We start from the raw sequence: 20,900 nt of genomic DNA, 5'->3' as shown, positions 1-20,900 counted from the left end.
GAATTATACGTCAGTATCATGGAAATTATACGACAGTATCATGGGAATTACTGTGGCAATATCACTGGAATTATACGCCAGTATCACAGGAATTATACACCAGTATCATGGGAATTATACGCCAGTATCACAGGAATTATACGGCAGTATGACGGGAATTATATGCCAGTATCATGGGAATGATGCGCCAGTATCACAGGAATTATACGCCAGTAACACTGTATATATGGCTGCAGAGGACACCACCACTGTGACTGGTCACTGGACTGATGCTGCACAAGACACTACCCCTGGTCTGATGCAAGACAGCACAGCAAAACTGCAAGGGACTTATACAGCAGCACTTGGTGGAACATATAGCAGCAGAGGACACCACCACTGTGACTGGCTGGACTGATGCAGCATAAGACACTACACTGGACTGAACAGCACAAGTCTCGCCACCCCACTTTCCCGCCCACACAGACACTGAGGACACGTTTTCTCACTACACTCTCTGAGACTGGAGTGAAAATATTGGGGACGCGCGGCTCCTTATATGGGATCCAAACCCCGCGAGAATCCGACAGTGGGATGATTACGTTTTGCCTCGTTCTGGTTTCCGAGTCAGGCGGGAAAACCCGAACCTGACTCGGATCCGAGCTTGTGACGTGAAGTCCGGTAGGGTTCGGTTCTCCGAGAACCGAACCCACTCATCTCTAATAATAACTAATCCCTTCCCCTGATAATTTAATATACATAAAGGGGCCAACTAAAAGCGCAGTACTGGTAACCCAAGCGTTGATTGTCTCTTAACAGAGTTAAAAGTACTTATTTCACTTTTGATTAGTCTCCAATTGATTTTGGTACCAAATCCACGTGAAGAAGTGGATATCGTTGTATATGGTCCATTTGGCTACCATTCAGATACAGTACATACATTGATTTCTTTTTGAAATTGTACACAAGCTTGAGGTGCGGGAGTTTCAAATTCGACAACTGAGTTTGATTAACTGGTGGACTACCAGCTTCATTTGACTATTCCGACACCTCCCAAATTTTTTCCATTTTGTATTATTGATACCCCTGATAAAGTCTCATGTGGAGATGAAACACATAGTGTAAAAGAAGCTATAATATCCATTATTAGGTGCCGCCACAATTGAATGGCAGCACCCTTTCATTAGGGTAAAAATTATTGACCTCAGAATTAGAAAAATTGTACAGCTATGTATAACAAATCTGCGTTATGTTTATAACGCTGGTATTGTGTGAAATTGTAATGTTTTTTATAAATGTTATATTTTTTATATTATCTTGTGACCACAGACAATCCTGTGATGTCCAGTAGACCAACATATGGTTTTGGGTATATAGGAGAGCACTCACCAGGCTTGTCATTGAAAGTGAAAAACTAGTTTAAAAACTCATACCAGCAAAATATGGGATTTGATGTTTCGATCCTCTCAGGGACTTTTGTCAAGATGTGTAAAGTGTTTAGTGAGAAGTTGCAAACCCATCTGTCTGTACAGGTGGGTCTATTTATAACAAATTTCATCCCAACATCAACACCCATGTGGTGTGCCTACATTAATGACATCATCATTGGAGGACTAGCCTATTCCACTAACAGCAATAACATACCAGTATAAAATGGAGCTAACAAACCCTTCAATCACATCAGAACACCAGTCACAACTTGTTAAATGAATATCACTGGGCTGAAAGTACAGAATGCCAGCAGTGGGAAATATCCCCTGTGATCACTAGGGCAGAATATACAGAAAGCATGCCCTGCAAAAACATCCATTTTGTAGGCCAGGATTTTTGGATGTTCTGTGTGACCCAGAAAATTCCTATTGGGGCCATTAGGCAATCAGTCATACTGTCCCAACATCAATTGTAAAATGGCGGGGTTGGCGGAAACATGGTGAGTAGTGTGTTCATATTTCTGCATCTAAGCAGCAGAAATGAATCGCCAACTTGTTGAGGTGTATGGTGATAATGTCATGTCATGGAAACAGGAATGAGTTTCTTGCACTGGCTTTGATAACAGCAGGACAGAAGCAGCAATCAACCGGCCAAACACATCCACCACAGTCAGGGACCCAGCGGTCGGAATTCCGGCTGTCAAAATACCGACACCGGGATCCCAACACAGCTGACAATGATAGTGCAGGAATCTTGATGGAGTCAGAACTCCTACACAGAAATACAGCCAGCCAAAATCCCGACCGTTCTACTACCAGGCCACTGGACAGGTAAGCCGCATGGGTGGTGGTGGGGGGTGGTAAGTTTAGACTGCGGGGTTAGGGTAAGACTGCTGGATGGGGGGTTAGGATTAGGCACCTCCGGGGAGGGTTAGGGTTAGGCTGGGGGGTGGGGTGGGTGGTAGGTGGGTTAGGTTTTGGCTGCTAGGGGGGAGGGTTAGGGAGCAATTAAGTATACTTACCTTTCCCCCTTTCAGGATTCACAGTATCGGGATGCCGCGGTCAGTATTCTAACCACCAGCATCCTGACCGCCTGAATAACAAACCCAACCTAGGGCACCAAACCTGTTTCTGTGAAATTACTTCATAACTGTACAATTCGACAAGCTGGCGATGAATTTCAGCTGCTGTATTTCTTTTCCTAGAACTTAGTTATTTAAGCCTCACAACCAAAGATCATGTTCAAAAGGCTCAGTGACTAAGCTCTCTGCTTGCCTACATCTGACACATTAATTACGTTAGATATTCCACTGTTCTTAAATTATTCTTAGTGTATTCCAAAATTAGATTGGTATTGCTGCTTTTCGCAGTAAGAAGCAGAACATTATTATTTGCATGTGGACTTAAACATGTTACCTTTTCATTGTTATTTTTATGCTACCGCTTTATATACAAAAAAATCATTGCTGATCTGTTGTGTATGAGGGCAGTGTATTTGTGACTGCACTACATTTGGGGGGGCTGTTAGTTTGAGAATGTCGACATTCAGTAATATATTGACATGTTTAGTATGATGACATACATCATGTCTACATGAATGACATGTCGGCATGCTCAACCCAATGTGCTTAATTACCCAGTCGTTACTTACCTACTCCTGCATCTCCATCATCGTCTTCCAGGTCCCGTCTTATGGTCTGGATTCAATTACAGTGCATATGAGCGTCAATCTGCATTTTTCAGCCGACCACGCAAGGCTGATACTGATGGCTCCACCATAGACTGCGAGCAGAATCAACCTACCATGAGGTAACACGCGAAGTCCTCAGTAGCTTATGCACTTAATTAAATTGACCCATAAGGGGTTAGTAGAAGAACAAAAAGTGTTGGAGAAACACTTTAAGCAGCAAATTAAAGTACAGGAACTTATGTAATAGCCCACAAGATGCAGACATGGGGCATGATTCCTACGAGTTTGCCCATATTTCTAAAGCTGTAATAATTGAAGAGGCAAAACCAGACTCATGCAGTGCCTACATATCGCAGACTATTGCATATATGGCCCATACTGTTTTATAGTTAGCAGTCTATTGATACACTCAACCACTGAGACACCTTTTTCTATCATACTCTCCACATCACAGTGAACCAGATTAAGTGTGTAAGAACACTTGTTGACCACTGAAAATGGAGGCAGTCACTTGTGGTTCTAACAGTTATCATGATGTTAACTATCAGTAGCAATGAGTAACATTGGCTTAGTGAATTGACAAGTAACACTTGCAGTCAACATAATGGGGGAGATTCAAATGTTTGAAAAGTCAGTTGGGAGTCTGTTTTTTCCTATCTAATAGACAGGAAAAAACAGACACCCAACCGACTTTAAAAACCTTTTAATTCCACCCAATGGTTGTTTTCATGTGTAGGTGACACGTCCACTTGAAACACAGTTCTGGAATTTGTGCTGTCATTCAAAATTAACAGAAATAACACAATCGGGATTGGAGAATAATGCCATTTTCTTTTCTTTTTTCTTTTCTTTTTGTTTTTGTACACACCTTCCAGCTTCAAACGTGAACCAAGCTGGGTCCCGCCCATACCTCCGCAATGAGCTTAGCGGCCAAGACACCAGCTTCATCCTAGGGTTCTGTACATCCCACAGGCAGATGTTCTCAAATGTTATCTGCAGAGTACATTCCCCATGGACATCTAAATTAGGGGATGGCATCAAATACACATTGAATCTCTCTGGGAGAAAAACAGAATGTTAGTTTTATATCTTTATAAAAAATATATTAGACATAAATATGACTGTGCAATAATAACAAATTAACATTGTAGAAAACCATACACTTTACATCTGCATCTTAAAAACACATATGTAACAAAGAAACTGGAATGCTTTTTATGTGTGTTAGTATAGCACAACATACTGTAAGAAGTGGACAATCTGTGGCTTTTCAGGATATGCTGGAACTTAAGCTGGGAATGACTTATGCATGCTACAAAAATGGGAGAGTCTACCTCTGAACTACATAATGAAATGATACTGTATGCTAAATGCTGGCATTGCTTTAGGAAATATTGCTGCTGCAAGCTGTTTGGTACCTGAGACGTATTTACTAAGCTACCTCCACGGGCCTCTAACTAATGTCTCCAAATAGAGGCTCCTTTGTGACACTGACGTGTGTACTTTGTTTTCTGACAACCAGTAATAATACTGTAGTAGGAATTTGCTGCATTAGAGAATTTGAGTGATCTCGGTTGAGTGCTTCGGGTGGAGTAAGCCACCATCACTAAGAGGAGAATAATTATTTTTGGATATACAATATTTGTGGTAGCAGAGGACAGTTCATATTTTTCATCTGCATTGATAAGGTTTATGCTCATGAACATTACATCATTAAACAATTTACTGCCCCTAATGTGTGTAACTGCACTTTAGTTGCCTCTCAACCTCAAAAATCTGCAGCACACACATGTCTGGTTTTTATTTTGGTGAAAGTTGATTTAATTCCTGCATAAAGAAAAAGAGTATATGGAAACTTCAAGTGGAAGGATTTCTTAACTAGTGGATTTTTTTTTTTACCTGGCTTATACATTTTGGGACTGATTCAGAGTTGGGAACAACACAATAAAAATGAGCAACACGTTCCAGGTCCCGCGATCTTGGAAGCAGGATGGCAGCAGACTCTCAGTGATTGACGGTCTGCTGCAGTTGGGTAGCAGAGAGGGAGCAGCGATGGCCTCCATTTCCCAAAATGAAGTTGCGTCGCCACCGTTTAGGGGGAGGGAAGAGGCCAGGGATATATAGTGGTTGCATGGAGATTTTCTGGCCTCTGCAATGGACGGTTTGTGCATCCCCATGGGTGCGAAGCTGCCCAATGGTGAGTGAGTGATCTGATGTCTGAGTCCTAGAATGCAGGTTGGATCACTACTGCAGCAGGAGGCATCTGCTTGTAATAGACACCTGCTGCTGCATCACCATACAGCGCTATCTAAAAAAGCACCAATAATAGCAACTCCAAACACATATGAATTAGCCCCATAGAAAGAAAGGGACTGATGTAGTGTTAACACAATTTGGGGATTGGTTAGACATTAAAATGTGTTGATCTATTGTAGATAAAATACTGTAGTCATTGCTTTCTAACAAAAATGTCTCATTATTGTAATTATTTCCAGGAAAAAACATTAACAGGGTTTGTGCTAGCTGAGACATGTTCATATCCTGGATGCGTCAGTAGTAATCTTTGTTAATTTTTATGTTTTGTTTACTGCCATTGTGATGCTGATGAAACAGTATTTAGAGCCTAGATTAAATGTACTCTACACGAGTAATGAAAAAAAGGATGCGTTATGATTTCTTCAGGATCTAATCTGATCTGTACTACTTAAATGATATGTTTAACTTTCATACAAAAACATCAAATGCTACGGGTTTAACAGCAGTGCTTGTGGCAGAGCCTTTGTACTAGAGTTGACCTCCATGAAACTTACAGATGTATCCACATACATCTAGCCTCCTAGCACGTTAAACAGTCCCTCTAGTCGTGCCATGTTGTAGCATGAGTAGGTAGCGCCGAGCGCCTTTTCATGCAACATTTTCCATTAAAATGTGAATAGGACGCACAAGCAGCTTTTGCTGATTAAATTGATATGTGACATATCTATTCTGTATGTGGCCATAGCTGATTCTGCATACGAAATACTTTCCTATAAAACACTGTAATGTAGCATTTCATATGCAGATACAGCCGCAGATGCACACCGAATGCCACATATAATTTTTATCAGCAGAGTCTGCTTGTGCATCTTCGCATAGCTATGAGAGACGTATTTAAAAAAAAAAAAAAAAAAAGACGCCCATCACTAACAGAGTTGTACGGAAACTATCAGCTCACTCAGGGGCATTTTAAGAGAGGAGGGATCCCGTGTGCAGCCTCTGTTGTGGTCCTCCTCCTCTCCAGCAGCTAGTAGAATCTGGCATAATGCCAGAGTCTACTGCACATAAGCAGGTCTCTGATAACATGGCACCAGCGTCTTGTTCCCAGGGACAACTACAGTGCACACATGCAAGTCACTCGGAAATGGCCGCAGCGGCCATTTTCCAAGTGATTTGTGTCCACGGGACTCCAGAGGGGTAAGTATAATATATGGGTGCAGTGTTTGAGGTGTGGGCCTTCCCTGTACCCAGGGGCCCGTGTGCACCGCACACACTGCACACATTATAGAAATGGCAACGAGCTCACTCATGCCACGCATCTCCTGCTACATGGCATATTGAGGCAAGATGTATGAGGACACATCTGTATTATTAACATTGCTCACAGGTGAAACTCTGCATCAGATCCACAGACATTATTTTTCATTTCTAACTTGCTGTATTATACACATGTATGATTGGGTGTGGATCATTAGATCGACAGTGTCTAGGTCAACAATGTTCAGGTCAACCACTATAGGTCGACAGTCACTAGGTTGACAGGGTTGGAAGGTCGACAGGGTTTCTAGGTCGACATGTGCTAGGTCGACAGGTCAAAAAGTCGACATGATTTTTATTTTATTTTTTGGTGTTGTTTTCTTTGTAGAGTGACTGGGAACCCCAGTTAATGCACCATGTGCCCTCGCATGGCTCGCTTCGCTCGCCATGCTTCAGGCAAGGTGCCTCGCTTCGCTCGCCACAAATTACCGTTCCAATCGTAGTCCACGTGGATTGTTAAGTATGAAAAAGTTCAAAAAAAGAAAAACATTTGAAAAACTCATGTCGACCTCTTGACCTGTCGACCTAGCACATGTCGACCTAAAAAACCCTGTCAACCTTCCAACCCTGTCGACCTATAGTGGTTGACCTAAACATTGTCGATCTTGACAGTGTCAATCTTCAGACCGGATCCCGAATTATTATTGGTTGTTACAGTTTCAGTGCAGATTTGCAACTTCGATCAATGTAATAATAAACCTTAATGTGTTTACGTATAAGGCATTAACAAGCTATTAAGACTTACCATTCTGTTCTCTTTCTACTCCGGTAGCTAACAAATCTGGTTCTCCCAAACTGATGTCATTGATCTGAGTCCCAAGGCATTCTGTATGTAGCACCTTGCACCATTCATCTGCCTCCAATTCTGTGCAAATGCACCAAAAACCAGTTAGAATGCAGCTGCCTGTGTTTACACATCCCTTAATAATGATGCTCTCTCTTACATTCTCAGAAATTATTCATGTAATAAAATTCAAATTAGATTTGGGTCTATCCACTAGCTAGACCTTACAAGAGTTCCTTCTGTAAAGCAAAGTGGCTTATTGATGGTCTTTAGAAATAGTCATTACATTTCACATCTGAGTCTCCAGGTTAATAGCTGGAAAAATGACCCCAGAAAATCACTTATCTCATAGGTCAAGTAAATAGTGAGAGAATGTCAAGGTGCATCAACTGTAACTAAATTCCACAAGCAGAAATTAGACATTAAAGCAAGTGTTCCATTTAGTGTACAAATAGCTTTAGGAGTGAGACTAGCAGATTTGTTTGTTATGCTCTACAAGGTTAGGCAGCCTGTGTGTCTCTAGCTGTTGTGGAGCTACTGTACAAAGCCCTAGTGTGAAATGTGGTAAGACCTGTTTACATGTGCTCTACAAAGTCCTTAAAAAATCACCAAATCCAAGTATTGCTGCACTTATTCATAATGTATCTTGCATTTTAGTTTTTTCTTTCTTCCTGTAAACAAAATGTTTTCTTCTGTCTCTGTTCCTTCTCTAAATAGACATCTCTTCTGTGGTGTCCAATATTCTTGCTTATAGAACTCTCTTACTCTGTCCTCATTTGTATACAGTCATTTGAAGAAGAAAGTACACCCACTTTAAAGGGTCTATTTATCATTAAATATCTGCGGAATGTCCCCTGAAAACAGATGTTTACATATACAGTATTAAGTTTCACCTCAGAAATCTGCCATGATCCCTCCATTTCCTACAGCAGTCGCAACCAGGCCCGGCAACAGGTGGGATAAAAGGGGTAACTTGTGACGGGCCACATGATTCTGAGGGGCCCCGAACCCTCAGTAAACTCGGGAGTCCAATTGGTGCCCTGTATGCTGCTGATCCAGATGGAGACAGCCGGCATAATCAATCAAAGATCTTTGATTCCAGCAAATCAGTACTTTGCCGGGAGCAAAGATCTTAGATTGATTATACTGGCTGCTTCAATATGAATCTATCGAGTTGTTGCTAAGTACCCAGACCTGGCATCAATGACTTCCTGCTGCAGCAGACTCTAGTAGTTAGTGTGTGTGTGTTCTACAGTATGTGTGTATCTGTGTATGTGTTCTGTGTGTATGTGTGTGTTTTATGTGTGTATGTGTTATATGTGTGTATATGTGTTATATATAATGTGTTTGTGTGTATGTTTAATTATATAGAAGGAACCCCATGAATCCTGCATATGATCCTGGGCTGAGAGACAGGAGGAGGCGGTCCATACACACGGAGCGATATAGCTAAGAGATTTTAACTATATAGTCAAAATCGCTCAGAAAGTTAGTGCATATCTCTCCATGTGTACACAGCCAGCGATAGTGATGCACGTCCCAGCCAGGTCGCTATCGCTGCTAAAAATAGACTGTGCAGGCAAGTCAATTTTGGCTAGGTCGCTGGAAAAGAAAAAGCATCCCCTTGCTTAAATGAGTTAGCCAAAATCGCTCATAGCCAAAATCGCTGGTAAAGTTTGTCAAAATCGCTGGAAAAGTTAGTCAAAATCTCCATCTGCCAGTTCAAGGGAAACGCTCAGTCAAAATCTCTCATAGTCAAAATCTCTCCGTGTGTATGCACCTTTAGAGACATAAGTGATGTGGGGGCTGAGAGACACAGGACAAAAGGGAGGCTAAGAGACATAGGAATGGGGAGACTGATAGACAGTGGGAGGCTGAGAAACACAGGGGAATGGTGGGGCTGAGAGACACAGGGGGGTGGGAAGGATGGTGCTGGACGAGGTGATTAAGAGGCTGGATGACTGAAGCAATACAGGGGAGGAGTGAGGCTGGAAAGAGACTGGGGAGGGGGGTTTGAATAAGCCAATGCCTGACTGCCTATACCTACCTTGGAGGGATAGGGTGCCCCAAAATATGAGTGTACCAGGCCCCAAAATTTCTGTTGCCGGCCCTGGTCACCACCCCTTATCATGATTCTGGAATTCTTTAGATCCGACTCTAGGCACTGAGTATGAGCTGAGACGTACAAAAAAATGGGGAGGCTTGATGATATTTTGACTCATACTGTAGGTTTTACAGGAGATTAGGCACACTAGTGACACAAAGGAATAACTGACTTTGGTTATATGCAAGGATACTGAAATGGAACCAGGAGCCACCAGGTCACTGAGTGCCCTCTCACCTAATGATCAGTAAAGACCAGTCAGAGCACCATACCAGAATCAAGGCAACCCCTGGAACCAGTGTCGGACTGGGGCATGAAGGGCCCACCAGGGAGATGCTGTTGTAATGGCCCATGCTTAAGGGTGTGACCAGGCTCCAGTGGGGGTGTGATTAGCCACCACAGAGGTTTGGCTAACCACTACAGAGTACATGTTCTGTGCCCATTGATAAATATATAATAAACCATATTCTTGTGAAGTATAATGTAACATACTGTATGTATAATGCATAATTCAAGTGCACTAGGATAGAGTCTCGAACCTGATCCCTAAAGGAGGAGGAGAGCCCACAGGCAGTGGGGCCTACCGGGGGTTTCCCCTGTTCCCCTGTGGGCAAGTAAGCCCCTGCCTGGAACTCAAATCATCATAGAACTGACAGAATGGAACCAGAATCCAAATCAGGAATCTTAGTCTTAAGTAATTGGGGAAGAGCTTCAGGAATCTATGAGTTCTGCAAATTTAATTCAATTAATTTAGATTTTTCAGCATTTTTTTCAATTGGTAAAGTGGGATTGAGGTATGACAATGGTGCTATCAGGGATGCCCTGTGTAACAGCAATTAGTATTGCTGACTGACAGAGCTGGGTATTAGGTGGATATCCATTCCATGTGGAAGTTTCTTTATGATCCCTGTTTTAGCATTGGTTCCTCTGGCTTTTCTGGTTTCCTCCTATGGTCCACAAACATACTGACAGGATTATTGACCTCTGACTAATTAGGCCAGTTTTTTGAGATTATGCTCTTGCAGGAGAATTTAGCGATGTATCAAACATTCTAAAGAGGACATGGAGAAGTTGTCCATAGCAACCAATAAGCTTCTAGCTATCATTTCTCAAATGCATTCTATAACATGATAACTAGAATCTAATTGGTTGCTATAGGAAACTTCTCCACCTGTCCTGTTTAGAAGGTTTCATACTGTACATCTCCCCTCAGACTGTATGCTCAGTTTAAGACAGAGACTGACTAAACATTTACCTATTACACAGTACTGAAGAATAAACGGACACTATATAAATAAAAGATGATGGCAATGTTTTATTTGCAAAAATGGCGGTAGTTTTTATTTTTTTATTTTTTGCTTTTCCTCCTCCAGTAGAGTCTGCCCATTGCATATGGGTTAAAATCTTCCTAGCATATATGTAATATATTCTTTTTATTCCACAGTAAATTATCTCAACAGCCAGCAGCTCCCTTTCTGAACATAGAATTTCCTTTATTATGAAAGATATTAGTGAAAAAAGGGGAACAGACATTCTCTTTCATGTCTCATATCAAACTCTTTATAATAGGCCATGATTGAATCAGACCGCAGCCTGGGAGGCAGGGAAACATTGAAAGCGTACAGTATTTTGCATGTTAAAGAACTTTGCTGAATATAGTGATACGACGTCAGCAGCCAGACAGCTTGACTGAGCATGTATTAGATCCGATCGCCTGTCCTATTCATCAAGAGCTCTTACCTGACTCACAGGCGAATGTTTTAGAAGTGTCATCCGTGAAAAATACACCCACTGCATGCTTCTTGGTAGTTTTCGGAAGTCTGAGAATGTTTTTCACATTATTGAGTTCTGTGACCTATAACAAAGACAAAAGAGTTCTTTTATCTCTTGTTATTGATTAACATTGTGCGAAACAGAAATGTATTAGACTAGAAGATTATACAGCCAGTGACTCTAAAGAGGCACATTCTACATGCACATACAGTAATATTATACAGTAAATCTGAGAAATACTGTTGAGGCGTTCTATGTATAGTATATACTCATTTTCAAAACATTTGCAACAACAAAGCATACATCTATCTGATTAGCATTAGCCTGCTGTGACATATGGACTAAGAAATGATATTTTCCTATGAATAACCTATCAATAACCTATTTTCAGACTGTATGTTGAAATTGCAATTTTGTAAGCCAAATTACTGAGTTGAGCCAGGTGACATTTAGTGGTCTGTTCCCCTCCCAGGTTGTAAAGAGAACTGTGTGCACAATACACTGCAGGGTGTTGTGTGTGGTCTAGGGAAATCTTACCTTTTTGCTTTGAGTACACAATGTGTGGCTGCGGTAAGTGACAAAAATGTCCTAAGGAGAAGAGATCTAAGAAACCTTCTCCTTCCTAACAAACCCATACATCTGTCCGTAGGAGTGATAAGCGTTCCTGCATGGCAGGTAGACCCTGTGCAGTAAGAAACAAGGGACTTTCCACACATCAAAACAAATCTGGGTCAACCAATTCATTTTGGTATGGAAGGAGTAAATTCCAGACATGGGGACCAGGGAGCAATTACTGCAAGGATAAACATTTTTTTGTTTAACTGACAGCAGGGTGCATTCTTTGGGGAACAACTATTCTTTAAGAATGCTCCATACCTCTTATCTTTGTGTATGGGATCTCTTAAGGTCTTTGCCATAAATCAGGATTTCTGAACTTATTCCTATTTGTAGTTCTGAATATTTTTTGCAAATCAGAACCTTGTGTGATAATCTGATTAAGTGTTTTTTTTTTAATTAGGCTTCGGATACCTTTTTAAGATTAAAACACATTTAATCTAGTATATTGTTGGTGTACTTTGATAAACGTGGAAGCCTGTATGGCTCATGCTACTTGTTTAATGGAAATATTATTAATTGTGTTTGCAGGTAGAAGCGAAGGACTACCCAATGTCAGATCATTGAATGTGTCAGTTACCATGTCTCAGTTACCATGTCTCAGTTACCATGTGTCTGTTATGCTGCTTTCACATCGCAAAACCTGCTTTTGAAACGGTTCTTTAAACGGTTCTTAAAACAGGTCTGAGCAGTTAAACCCCCTTCACATCGCATGTTGTAACCAGTATATTACCATTTCATTACCATTTTGGTACCTTTCACACTGAACCCGTTTCACCCATAGAAAACAGTGGTTGTCATTATAAATGGACTTTTCTGGCCCACACATTATTAATAATTATTAATTAATTAATTAATAATTTGGATAGTCATACGATGGAACCCAGCAGCTTGAAGCATTTTAACCATGTTTTTATATATGAGTGCATCATTCACTGTCCCAGTTATTTGTCTGCAGATTTCCTCATCCCCTCTGATTCTTAGCAGCTACCTCACCTCTTCATCACTCCAAGTTGCCATTGTATAATATATTTGCAGTAAGAAAACGCTTCTAAACCCACTCTCATGTGTCTGATGTGTTTTTCCTCCAGCTTCCTGCTTCTGCCTGGTGACATCACACATGGAGACAGCCTATCACCTCCTGTGGCTTGGAAATACCATTTCAGAGCCTTTCACACTGCACAGTGAAATGATTCTGAACCGGGTAGGACCCTGCTTTTTAACCGTTTCAAAATACCAGTATTTTGAAAACGGTAAATTCAAGGTGGCCATTTCACATCGCAGCTAGAACCGTTTAGGAATGCTGAAAAATCAGCAATTTACCAGGTTAAAGCTGCGGTGTGAAAGGGGTATTAGCTAGTGTCAATTACCATGTCTGATTAACCACATGCGTTGACATAACCATCAAGCAGTAACAGCAATATTCAAATTGATGTAGCTGGAGAATGACAAATTGATTGCAAGTGGTGGGATGAGATATATATTTATTATTATATTTATTAATAATATATTTATTATATATTATTATGAGAACTTAAGTGAATTAGTGGTGTATGATTCCTGAGATATTCTACATCCAAATTCACTACAGAATTATGCTCAGAACGTATGATATTTTAAAAGATATACCATGGCAAATAGTTTCTTTTCCCCCCTTTCTTTTGTTTTTCTTTATATTTTTATTTAGCAAAAAGTTAGACCCAAGATAACAGAGTATAAGCATCTGTGGAATGATGATCTTTTGGCATTGTGTATCGACAAAGGAGTTGCCAGCTTGGGCAAGAACACAGATTGCTTGATCTGGGCACTCATGAATGGATGTCAATCAGAATCCAGATGCCAGAGAGAGGCAGGCATCACCAACTCCAGGACAGAGGACCATCTTGCACTGAACATTACAACAGGTACTAGGCAGAGGTTGGATACTTCTCCTAGCTCTATAGATGAAATTGCCTTTGATAAATACTTGCAGAAAGCTCTCAAATATGTGAAGGATACAGACACTGTATCAACCCTGAAACTAATTGAGCAGTACCACGCAGCTAGAGAACGTGGGAGAACCAGGGAGTCTGCTGAGTGACAGGCCATCTGGGAGGCTGATGAATGGCAAGATAACCGAGAGTCCATAGAACAGCAGATTGACACATACCATCAGTACCAGCTGGAGTTCGCCAAGCTCAACAACCAGGCTACAGTCCAAGCAGGAATAGAGCCCGGCATGACCAGTTCCCTGTGCTGGGGAAGGACGGTGACCTTGATACATATGGGTCTTTGAAAGTACTCGCCAACAGTTTGCACTGAACCCCAGTCAGTGGGCTAGATATTTAACCCCTAGACTGAGAGGTAAAGGTTTGGAAGCATTTGCAGAAGCATTTCAACGTCACCCCTGAGCAAGGGTATAAGTTCATCCCAGTCGCCCAGAGGCAAACTGGAATTTTGTCGTCCGCTCCCCCTAAAAAAAAAGGGAAAACAAATATGGTGTGTATATGTATATATATATATATATATATAGAATATACGGGCATCCGCACAGAACTGTATCACTAGAAGACAACACGGTGGTGCTCAACTCCAAGGAATTTCGGGTTCCTGATAATAGTCTTTTGAAAAAAGAGGGCACTCACCAACAATTTCTTAAAAGAAGGTCAGAAGGTCATTTATTGATACATTCGTAGGTCGACGTTTCGATCACATCCCAGTGATCTTTGTCAAGACAACAAAGCAGTGTTGTGTGGTGACAGGGCACCAGAAGCAGTGTGTCAGACATGTTCACATACACAGGTATTTATACCATCATCAATTTGAGTGAACCAGCCCCACCCACATGTGTCACTTCCTGTCAGGTAATCAGCTGTAATCAGGCATTAAAGCCATTTAATATAGTTCAATGTTTATATAAAAGAAATAAGTACTAGTCCTGAGTCTAGCACCTCAAAACAAAGATAACATGTACTTTCAAACGTGCTAATATTGTTCAAAAGCGCCGGACACATGAAACAGGAAGTGTCCGTGCGTTCCAACGACTCTTGGAACGCACGCGCTAACCGGAAGTGACTCGCGTATACCGGAAGTGTTGTTTAAAGGGCCGAACACATGAAAACAGGAAGTGTCAGTGCGTTCCAGCAACACATGGAACGCACACATGTGCCGGAAGTGACTCGCGTCTACCGGAAATGACGCCTTAACCATCACAGCCGGAGGGATATTAACATTAGATTAAAGGAGTGATGCGCGTTGTCGTGACAACACAGAATCGCATCAGAGGGGCAATATTACCTAATCGTTGTCATGGGGATAACACATAACATTGGGTCAGCTGGAATGGCAAATAGATGATGGTGCACAATATCCTCCAAAAATAAAAATAAAAATAAAACATAACTTTTAATAATACCATTAAAACATAACAAACATAGTAATAATAAAATGATATATATCTCGGGCCCCGGAGACATAGGGCTTTTATGAGGCTGCCATAATAATGGCTGGCGTCAGGAGAGCCACAATGTACTCAAAACATATGGCCACAAATATATCAAATACATCTGAATAAAATGTTGAAATACACCATGACTATAGAACATCACAAAAAGATCCCATATGGGTTAGCTTCATTTAAACCTTGTGGGATAAGTGTCTCTAACTCGAAGATCCACCGTGATTCACGTCGTTTCAATTTCAATTCCCTATCACCACCTCGAATCGAGGGTGGGATATGGTCAATTAACATACATTTGAGACTTGAAACTGAGTGTTTGTGTTGTAACCAGTGTTTGGCTACTGGTTTGTCCGTTTTGTTGGTCTCCAGAGCCTGTCTGATTGAATAACGGTGGTTCGCCATACGTTCGCGGAAACACCGTGTCGTAAGTCCCACATAGTAAAGCCCACAGGGGCAGATGATAATGTAGATCACAAAATCAGACGTACACGACAGCTTATATTTGATTGGGATTCGTTTACCACTTTGTGGGTGAGCAAAAGAGGATCCACTCATCATAGATCTGCATGTTGTGCAGTCCGGACACCGGAAACAGCCTATTTTCCTCCTCGTCAGCCATGTTTGATTCGCGATTTGTGGTTGCAGGGTTGGACGCATCAGCAACTGTCGCAAATTAGGCCCTCTGCGATAGGAGTGCATAGGAGGTCTTTGGCTCAGACCCTCCAATTTGGCATCTGTTGCAACTATAGGCCAGTGTTTCCTGATTGCTTTCTCAGCATTCTTGGTCTTTGTGTCAAACGTAGAAGTGAAGATAAGCCGGCCAGGCTCAAGTCTTGATGCAGGTTTCTGACCAATATTTTTGTTTTTGTATTTGACCTTAGCCTTCCTAAGGCATCTGGAGACAACCTTCGGTGAGTACCCTCTCGCAAGAAATCTCTCAGACATTTCGGAGAGCTGTTGATCAGCAGTGGCCATTGAGGAATTGTTTCGTAACACACGTAAGAATTGAGAGATAGGCATACTTTCTTTTAGGCTTTCTGGGTGGTGACTTGTTGCAAACAATAATGTATTCCTATCTGTTTGTTTGCGAAACAGGGTAGATCCTAGGTGAGTACCTTCTCGGAAAATCGTAACATCAAGGAAATTAATATAGTCATGGTGTATTTCATAAGTGAACCGAATGGGACTATCAATTGAATTCAGATACTGAACCATTTCATGAAACTCGGACTCCGTGCCCCTCCACAAAACAAAGATGTCGTCAATATAACGGCCAAAATATACCAACTTATCTCCAAATTTTGGGACAATATGTGTATTCTCATACTGGTGCATAAATAGGTTGGCATACGCTGGCGCCAGGTTGGAACCCATGGCGGTCCCGTTGCACTGGAGATAAAAGTCAGTGCCATAGCAGAAATGATTTTTACTGAGGACAAGTTCTGCCAGTGTTATCAGAAATTCAACGGGGGGACCGTCATGAGCACCACCACTCAGCGCCATCCTCAGTGCTTCAAGTCCAGCAGGGTGGGGGATCACTGTATACAGTGAATTGACATCCATAGATGCCAATAACACATCATCATGAATGTCACCAATCTTATAGATTTTATCTAGAAAATCACCAGTGTCCCTGATGTAACTCCACATATTGCTCACAAGTGGTTGTAAAAAGCTATCTACAAATCAAGCAATCGGTTGTAAAAGAGAATCATTGGCCGAAATGATGGGGCGTCCAGGGGGGGTATCAAGGGATTTGTGAATTTTCGGCAATGTGTAAAGGATCGGACACACCGGATGATCAACAGTGAGATACATGGCAATCTGGGCATCAATCCAATTATTCTGGAGACCCATTGAAATGGTAGAGTCCACGAGTTTTTTTATCCCTGGCATGGGATTAGGGGTGATTTTACAGTAGGTCTGGGTGTCTGACAGTTGTTGCATTATTTCTCTATTGTACTTAGACCAATCCTGCACCACTATCGCCCCGCCTTTATCGGCTGGGCGGATCACAATTTGATCATTTTTCTTAAGTGACTGGAGTGCTAGCCTCTGTTGTTTATTGAGGTTATCATATATATGATCACCCCTATGTTGTTTCATTTCATGTTCAGTAAGTCTAAGAAAAGATTTAATACTAGGATTGTGGGAAATAGGGTCAAAACTACTGGGTTTTGAAAAAGTGCGATCCCGAGGGGTCTCACAGAGCTGGTTAGAAAAAAATTCCCTAAGCCTAAGTTTCCTGCCAAACTTAAAGTGATCAACAGACCATTGGAAAGCATCGTGTCTTACTGTGGGGACGAAAGATAGACCCAAAGAAAGGACTTCCATTTCAGTAGTGGTGAGGGATACAGTCGACAAATTAAAGACAGTTGTTAGGTCTTTGTACCCTTGGCTTTTTTTGTGTTTCCTCCCGCCCCTCCTTGTCGGGTATTTGGGGGACGTCTTTCCGGGGGAGTAGTGTTTTTGCGGGTACCCCGACCTAAAAAATCACCCCTGGGTGGTCTAGAATCAGTAAATTCACTGTCAGAGTTGGATTGAGAAGAGCTATCGTACTGCCTCTGGGATCTAAATCGGGGATTGTGTTGGAATCTGCGTGTGGAATTTCTAGTATCCCCTTTCAACCACCTGTAAACCTGGTGGTTAGAATAGTCAGAGTTTACAGTGTCTAATTTTTTCTTTTTAAAGGCAATAAGGTCACGTTGATATGTAGATACTTGATCTTTAAGTTTATCAATCCAATTCTCTGATTTCTCACGTGTAAGTGTGTTAAGATGTAGTGTATTAAACTCAGTGAGTTCTTGCCTGACCTTACCCAGTTCGGTACCCACTTCCTCTATCACAAGAAGAATTAAATCAAGAGAGCATTTATTCAATACTCCACACCAACGTGTGCAAAATGACAAATTGTTCCGCCCGATGGTGGGAGTATTGTTGACTCTAAAACCACGAGGGATTTTTTTGTTCCTATAGTAATCAGACAAAAATTGTCCATGTAGGGTAAGATCTATTTCCCTTTTTCTTAATTTCAACAATTTGTGATACAAGTCAATGGGTGTATCATCTGGTAATCTCTGAAAAATGATATCACACTTGCTCAATTTCTGTATGTGTATATATAAATATGTATGACCTTAACTTGTCTAAGACTCAGTTGATCATCTTCCCACCTTCCCACACAACCCCACCTCCAACAATTTCATTATCTACTAATAGCACAACTATGTCCTCTAGCCCCCAAGTACAGTATGCTGTCTTGGAGATATCCTTGATTCCTTCCTCTCCTTCAAAACCACAAATGTACCTCTCACAGTCTTGCTGTTTCCATCTCATAAATATTTCTAGGATTAGACTGTTTCCCACCATGGATGCTATGACAACCCTCATCCACTCACTGGTCATCTCCAGATTGGACTACTGTAAACTCCTCCTATCTGGCCTCCCTGACAACCACTATCCACTACAATTTATCCTGAATGCTGCAGCCCATTTATCCTCAATGCTGCAGCCCATCTCATCTTCCTCTCCAAACTTACTACAGTACGTCCACCTCCCTTTCCCCTACAGAATCCAACTCAAGCTTCTTACACTCACTTATAAAGCCCTCACCCATTCATCTCCTATTTACATATCTGACCTTATTTTCCTTTCCACTCTGTCCCGCCATCCTCGCTCCACAAATGCATGTCGCTTCTCTTGCCAACTGATTATCTCCTCCCATTTCTGCCTCCATGATTTTGCCCGTGGTGCTTCCTACCCCTGGAGTTCTCTACCTCTCCCTATCAGATGCTACACCGCTCTACAAAACCTCTAACTGGCTCTCAAGACCCACTTCTTCACCAAATGCAGCCATCTCTCATCCTAACCCTCTATTCCATGCTCAGTTCTACCCCATCTGTGTCACTCTTGTCTGTCTTCCCCTCCCCTTCAGAATGTAAGTTCTCATGAGCAGGGCTTTCTCCCTTAACATGCTTTACCTTCTCTTAGACTATCTTCTACTACACACTCCCTACAATCACACCTAGCCCTCGGTTTCTGCCACCCTGATGCTTATTTAAGTGTCATGTTCCTAATGCAACATTTTTATATACCATGTCCTACATTGTCTTGTACTGTAAGTCACTGTTTTCTTTTTTTGCTCATCTGATTATGCTAAGCGCAACGGAACCCTTCTTGAGGCACATAAATAAACAATTCAAAAAAATGTCTGTATATATATATATATATATATATATATATATTTATTTTAGAGATGTGCACTTCAACATTTTTGTTGGTTTTGCTTTTGGTTCTAAATCATAATCTGGTTTTGGAGTTGTTTTTTTATTTCAGCTAAAATCACATAATTTCGGCCTTTTTATGTTCCTACGGTATTATTAACCTCAATAACTCTGGATTTGTGTTAGCAGCCTGGCTGGTAAATAGTGCACAGCAGGATTAAAGGCTAACTGCCAACATGAATCTGATGATTAAGGACACATCCACCTCCCACATATCTTTACAACTGGTGTAACTTTTTCAAATTATAGCTTTATATGTCAGAATAACTTTAGATTGAATTCTGTTAAATACAAGAAAGTCCTGAAGATTCAGAAAACTCTGCGCTTTCATGCTGTTGTCTCCATACCCTCACCCTATCATCTGCATGGTGTAATCAACTAAGCTGTTCTTCTACATTATAAGAGAAGAAAATGTACAAATTAGAGTATTTCTGCAAGTATGTTGCACAGTTCAATAAAAGAGGGGTTCAAATAATGAAGGAGACCTTACAGATGATAAAGTTGTGATCTGAGCGATGAAATAGTGTTAAGAAAATTAGAAACTTATCATACAATAAGAGCAGACACACTTCCCAGCGATGACCACCAATGCATCCCGCTGAGGTCACATGTCCACCCTCCTCGGCTGCACCTCCGTTGCCAGGATCTGACACATGATCCCAACGCCGACTGACACACCCATACTGGAGGTCAGTGGCCAAGAGAAGAGGTTAGAGAGAGAGAGTAATTTAGAGAAACAAGGACTATCATGGTGGATGTTGAGTATGTACACTATATATATAATATATATATATATATATATAATATATATATATATATACTGTATATATATATACACACATATATGCAAGATATAGGGCACTCACCACTCATTGTAGAAGTTCTGTAAAGTATTTTATTATTACCATCCAGTAAATCTTTCAGCCATCACAGACAGCAGAAAAAATCTTTATGTCATAGTACATGATGTAAAACATGATGTAATACACCATCAAAACATCTGCAGCTCTCAAGATACAAATATCAGTTGTTATCTGTATTTTAAGGGCAGAAGATGTCTTCATGGTGGTCTTGATAATGGTCTTTTAGGGCAGTGGTTCTCAACCTCGGTCCTCAAGTACCCCCAACAGTTCATGTTTTCCAGGTCACCGAGCAGGTGTACAGATGTATTCATTTCTCACTGACACATTTTAAAAGACCCACGGGTGGAGCAAATTATTTCACTTGCAA

The 20,900-nt window shown here is 41.3% G+C and overlaps 1 protein-coding gene across 8 annotated transcripts in view; it reads right to left on the bottom strand.

The window, feature by feature from the left end:
* DOK5 (docking protein 5) overlaps positions 1-20,900 on the bottom strand; it is a 338,062-nt gene that overhangs the window by 52,481 nt on the left and 264,681 nt on the right. For 7 of the 8 annotated variants that reach the window (XM_063959003.1, XM_063959004.1, XM_063959009.1 and 4 more), the window contains 3 exons: positions 11,301-11,415; positions 7,418-7,537; positions 3,968-4,157 (listed from right to left, as the gene is read on the bottom strand). In XM_063959003.1, coding sequence (XP_063815073.1) covers positions 3,968-4,157; positions 7,418-7,537; positions 11,301-11,415 — 425 coding nt within the window. The remainder of the gene's footprint in view (positions 1-3,967; positions 4,158-7,417; positions 7,538-11,300; positions 11,416-20,900) is intronic. The other variant, XM_063959005.1, reaches the window with a different exon arrangement.

The sequence above is a fragment of the Pseudophryne corroboree genome, chromosome 3 (assembly GCF_028390025.1).
Source record: "Pseudophryne corroboree isolate aPseCor3 chromosome 3, aPseCor3.hap2, whole genome shotgun sequence".
NCBI lineage: Eukaryota > Metazoa > Chordata > Amphibia > Anura > Myobatrachidae > Pseudophryne > Pseudophryne corroboree.
Note: the sequence above shows the minus strand (reverse complement) of the source record. Positions and strands in the feature narration are given on the sequence as shown.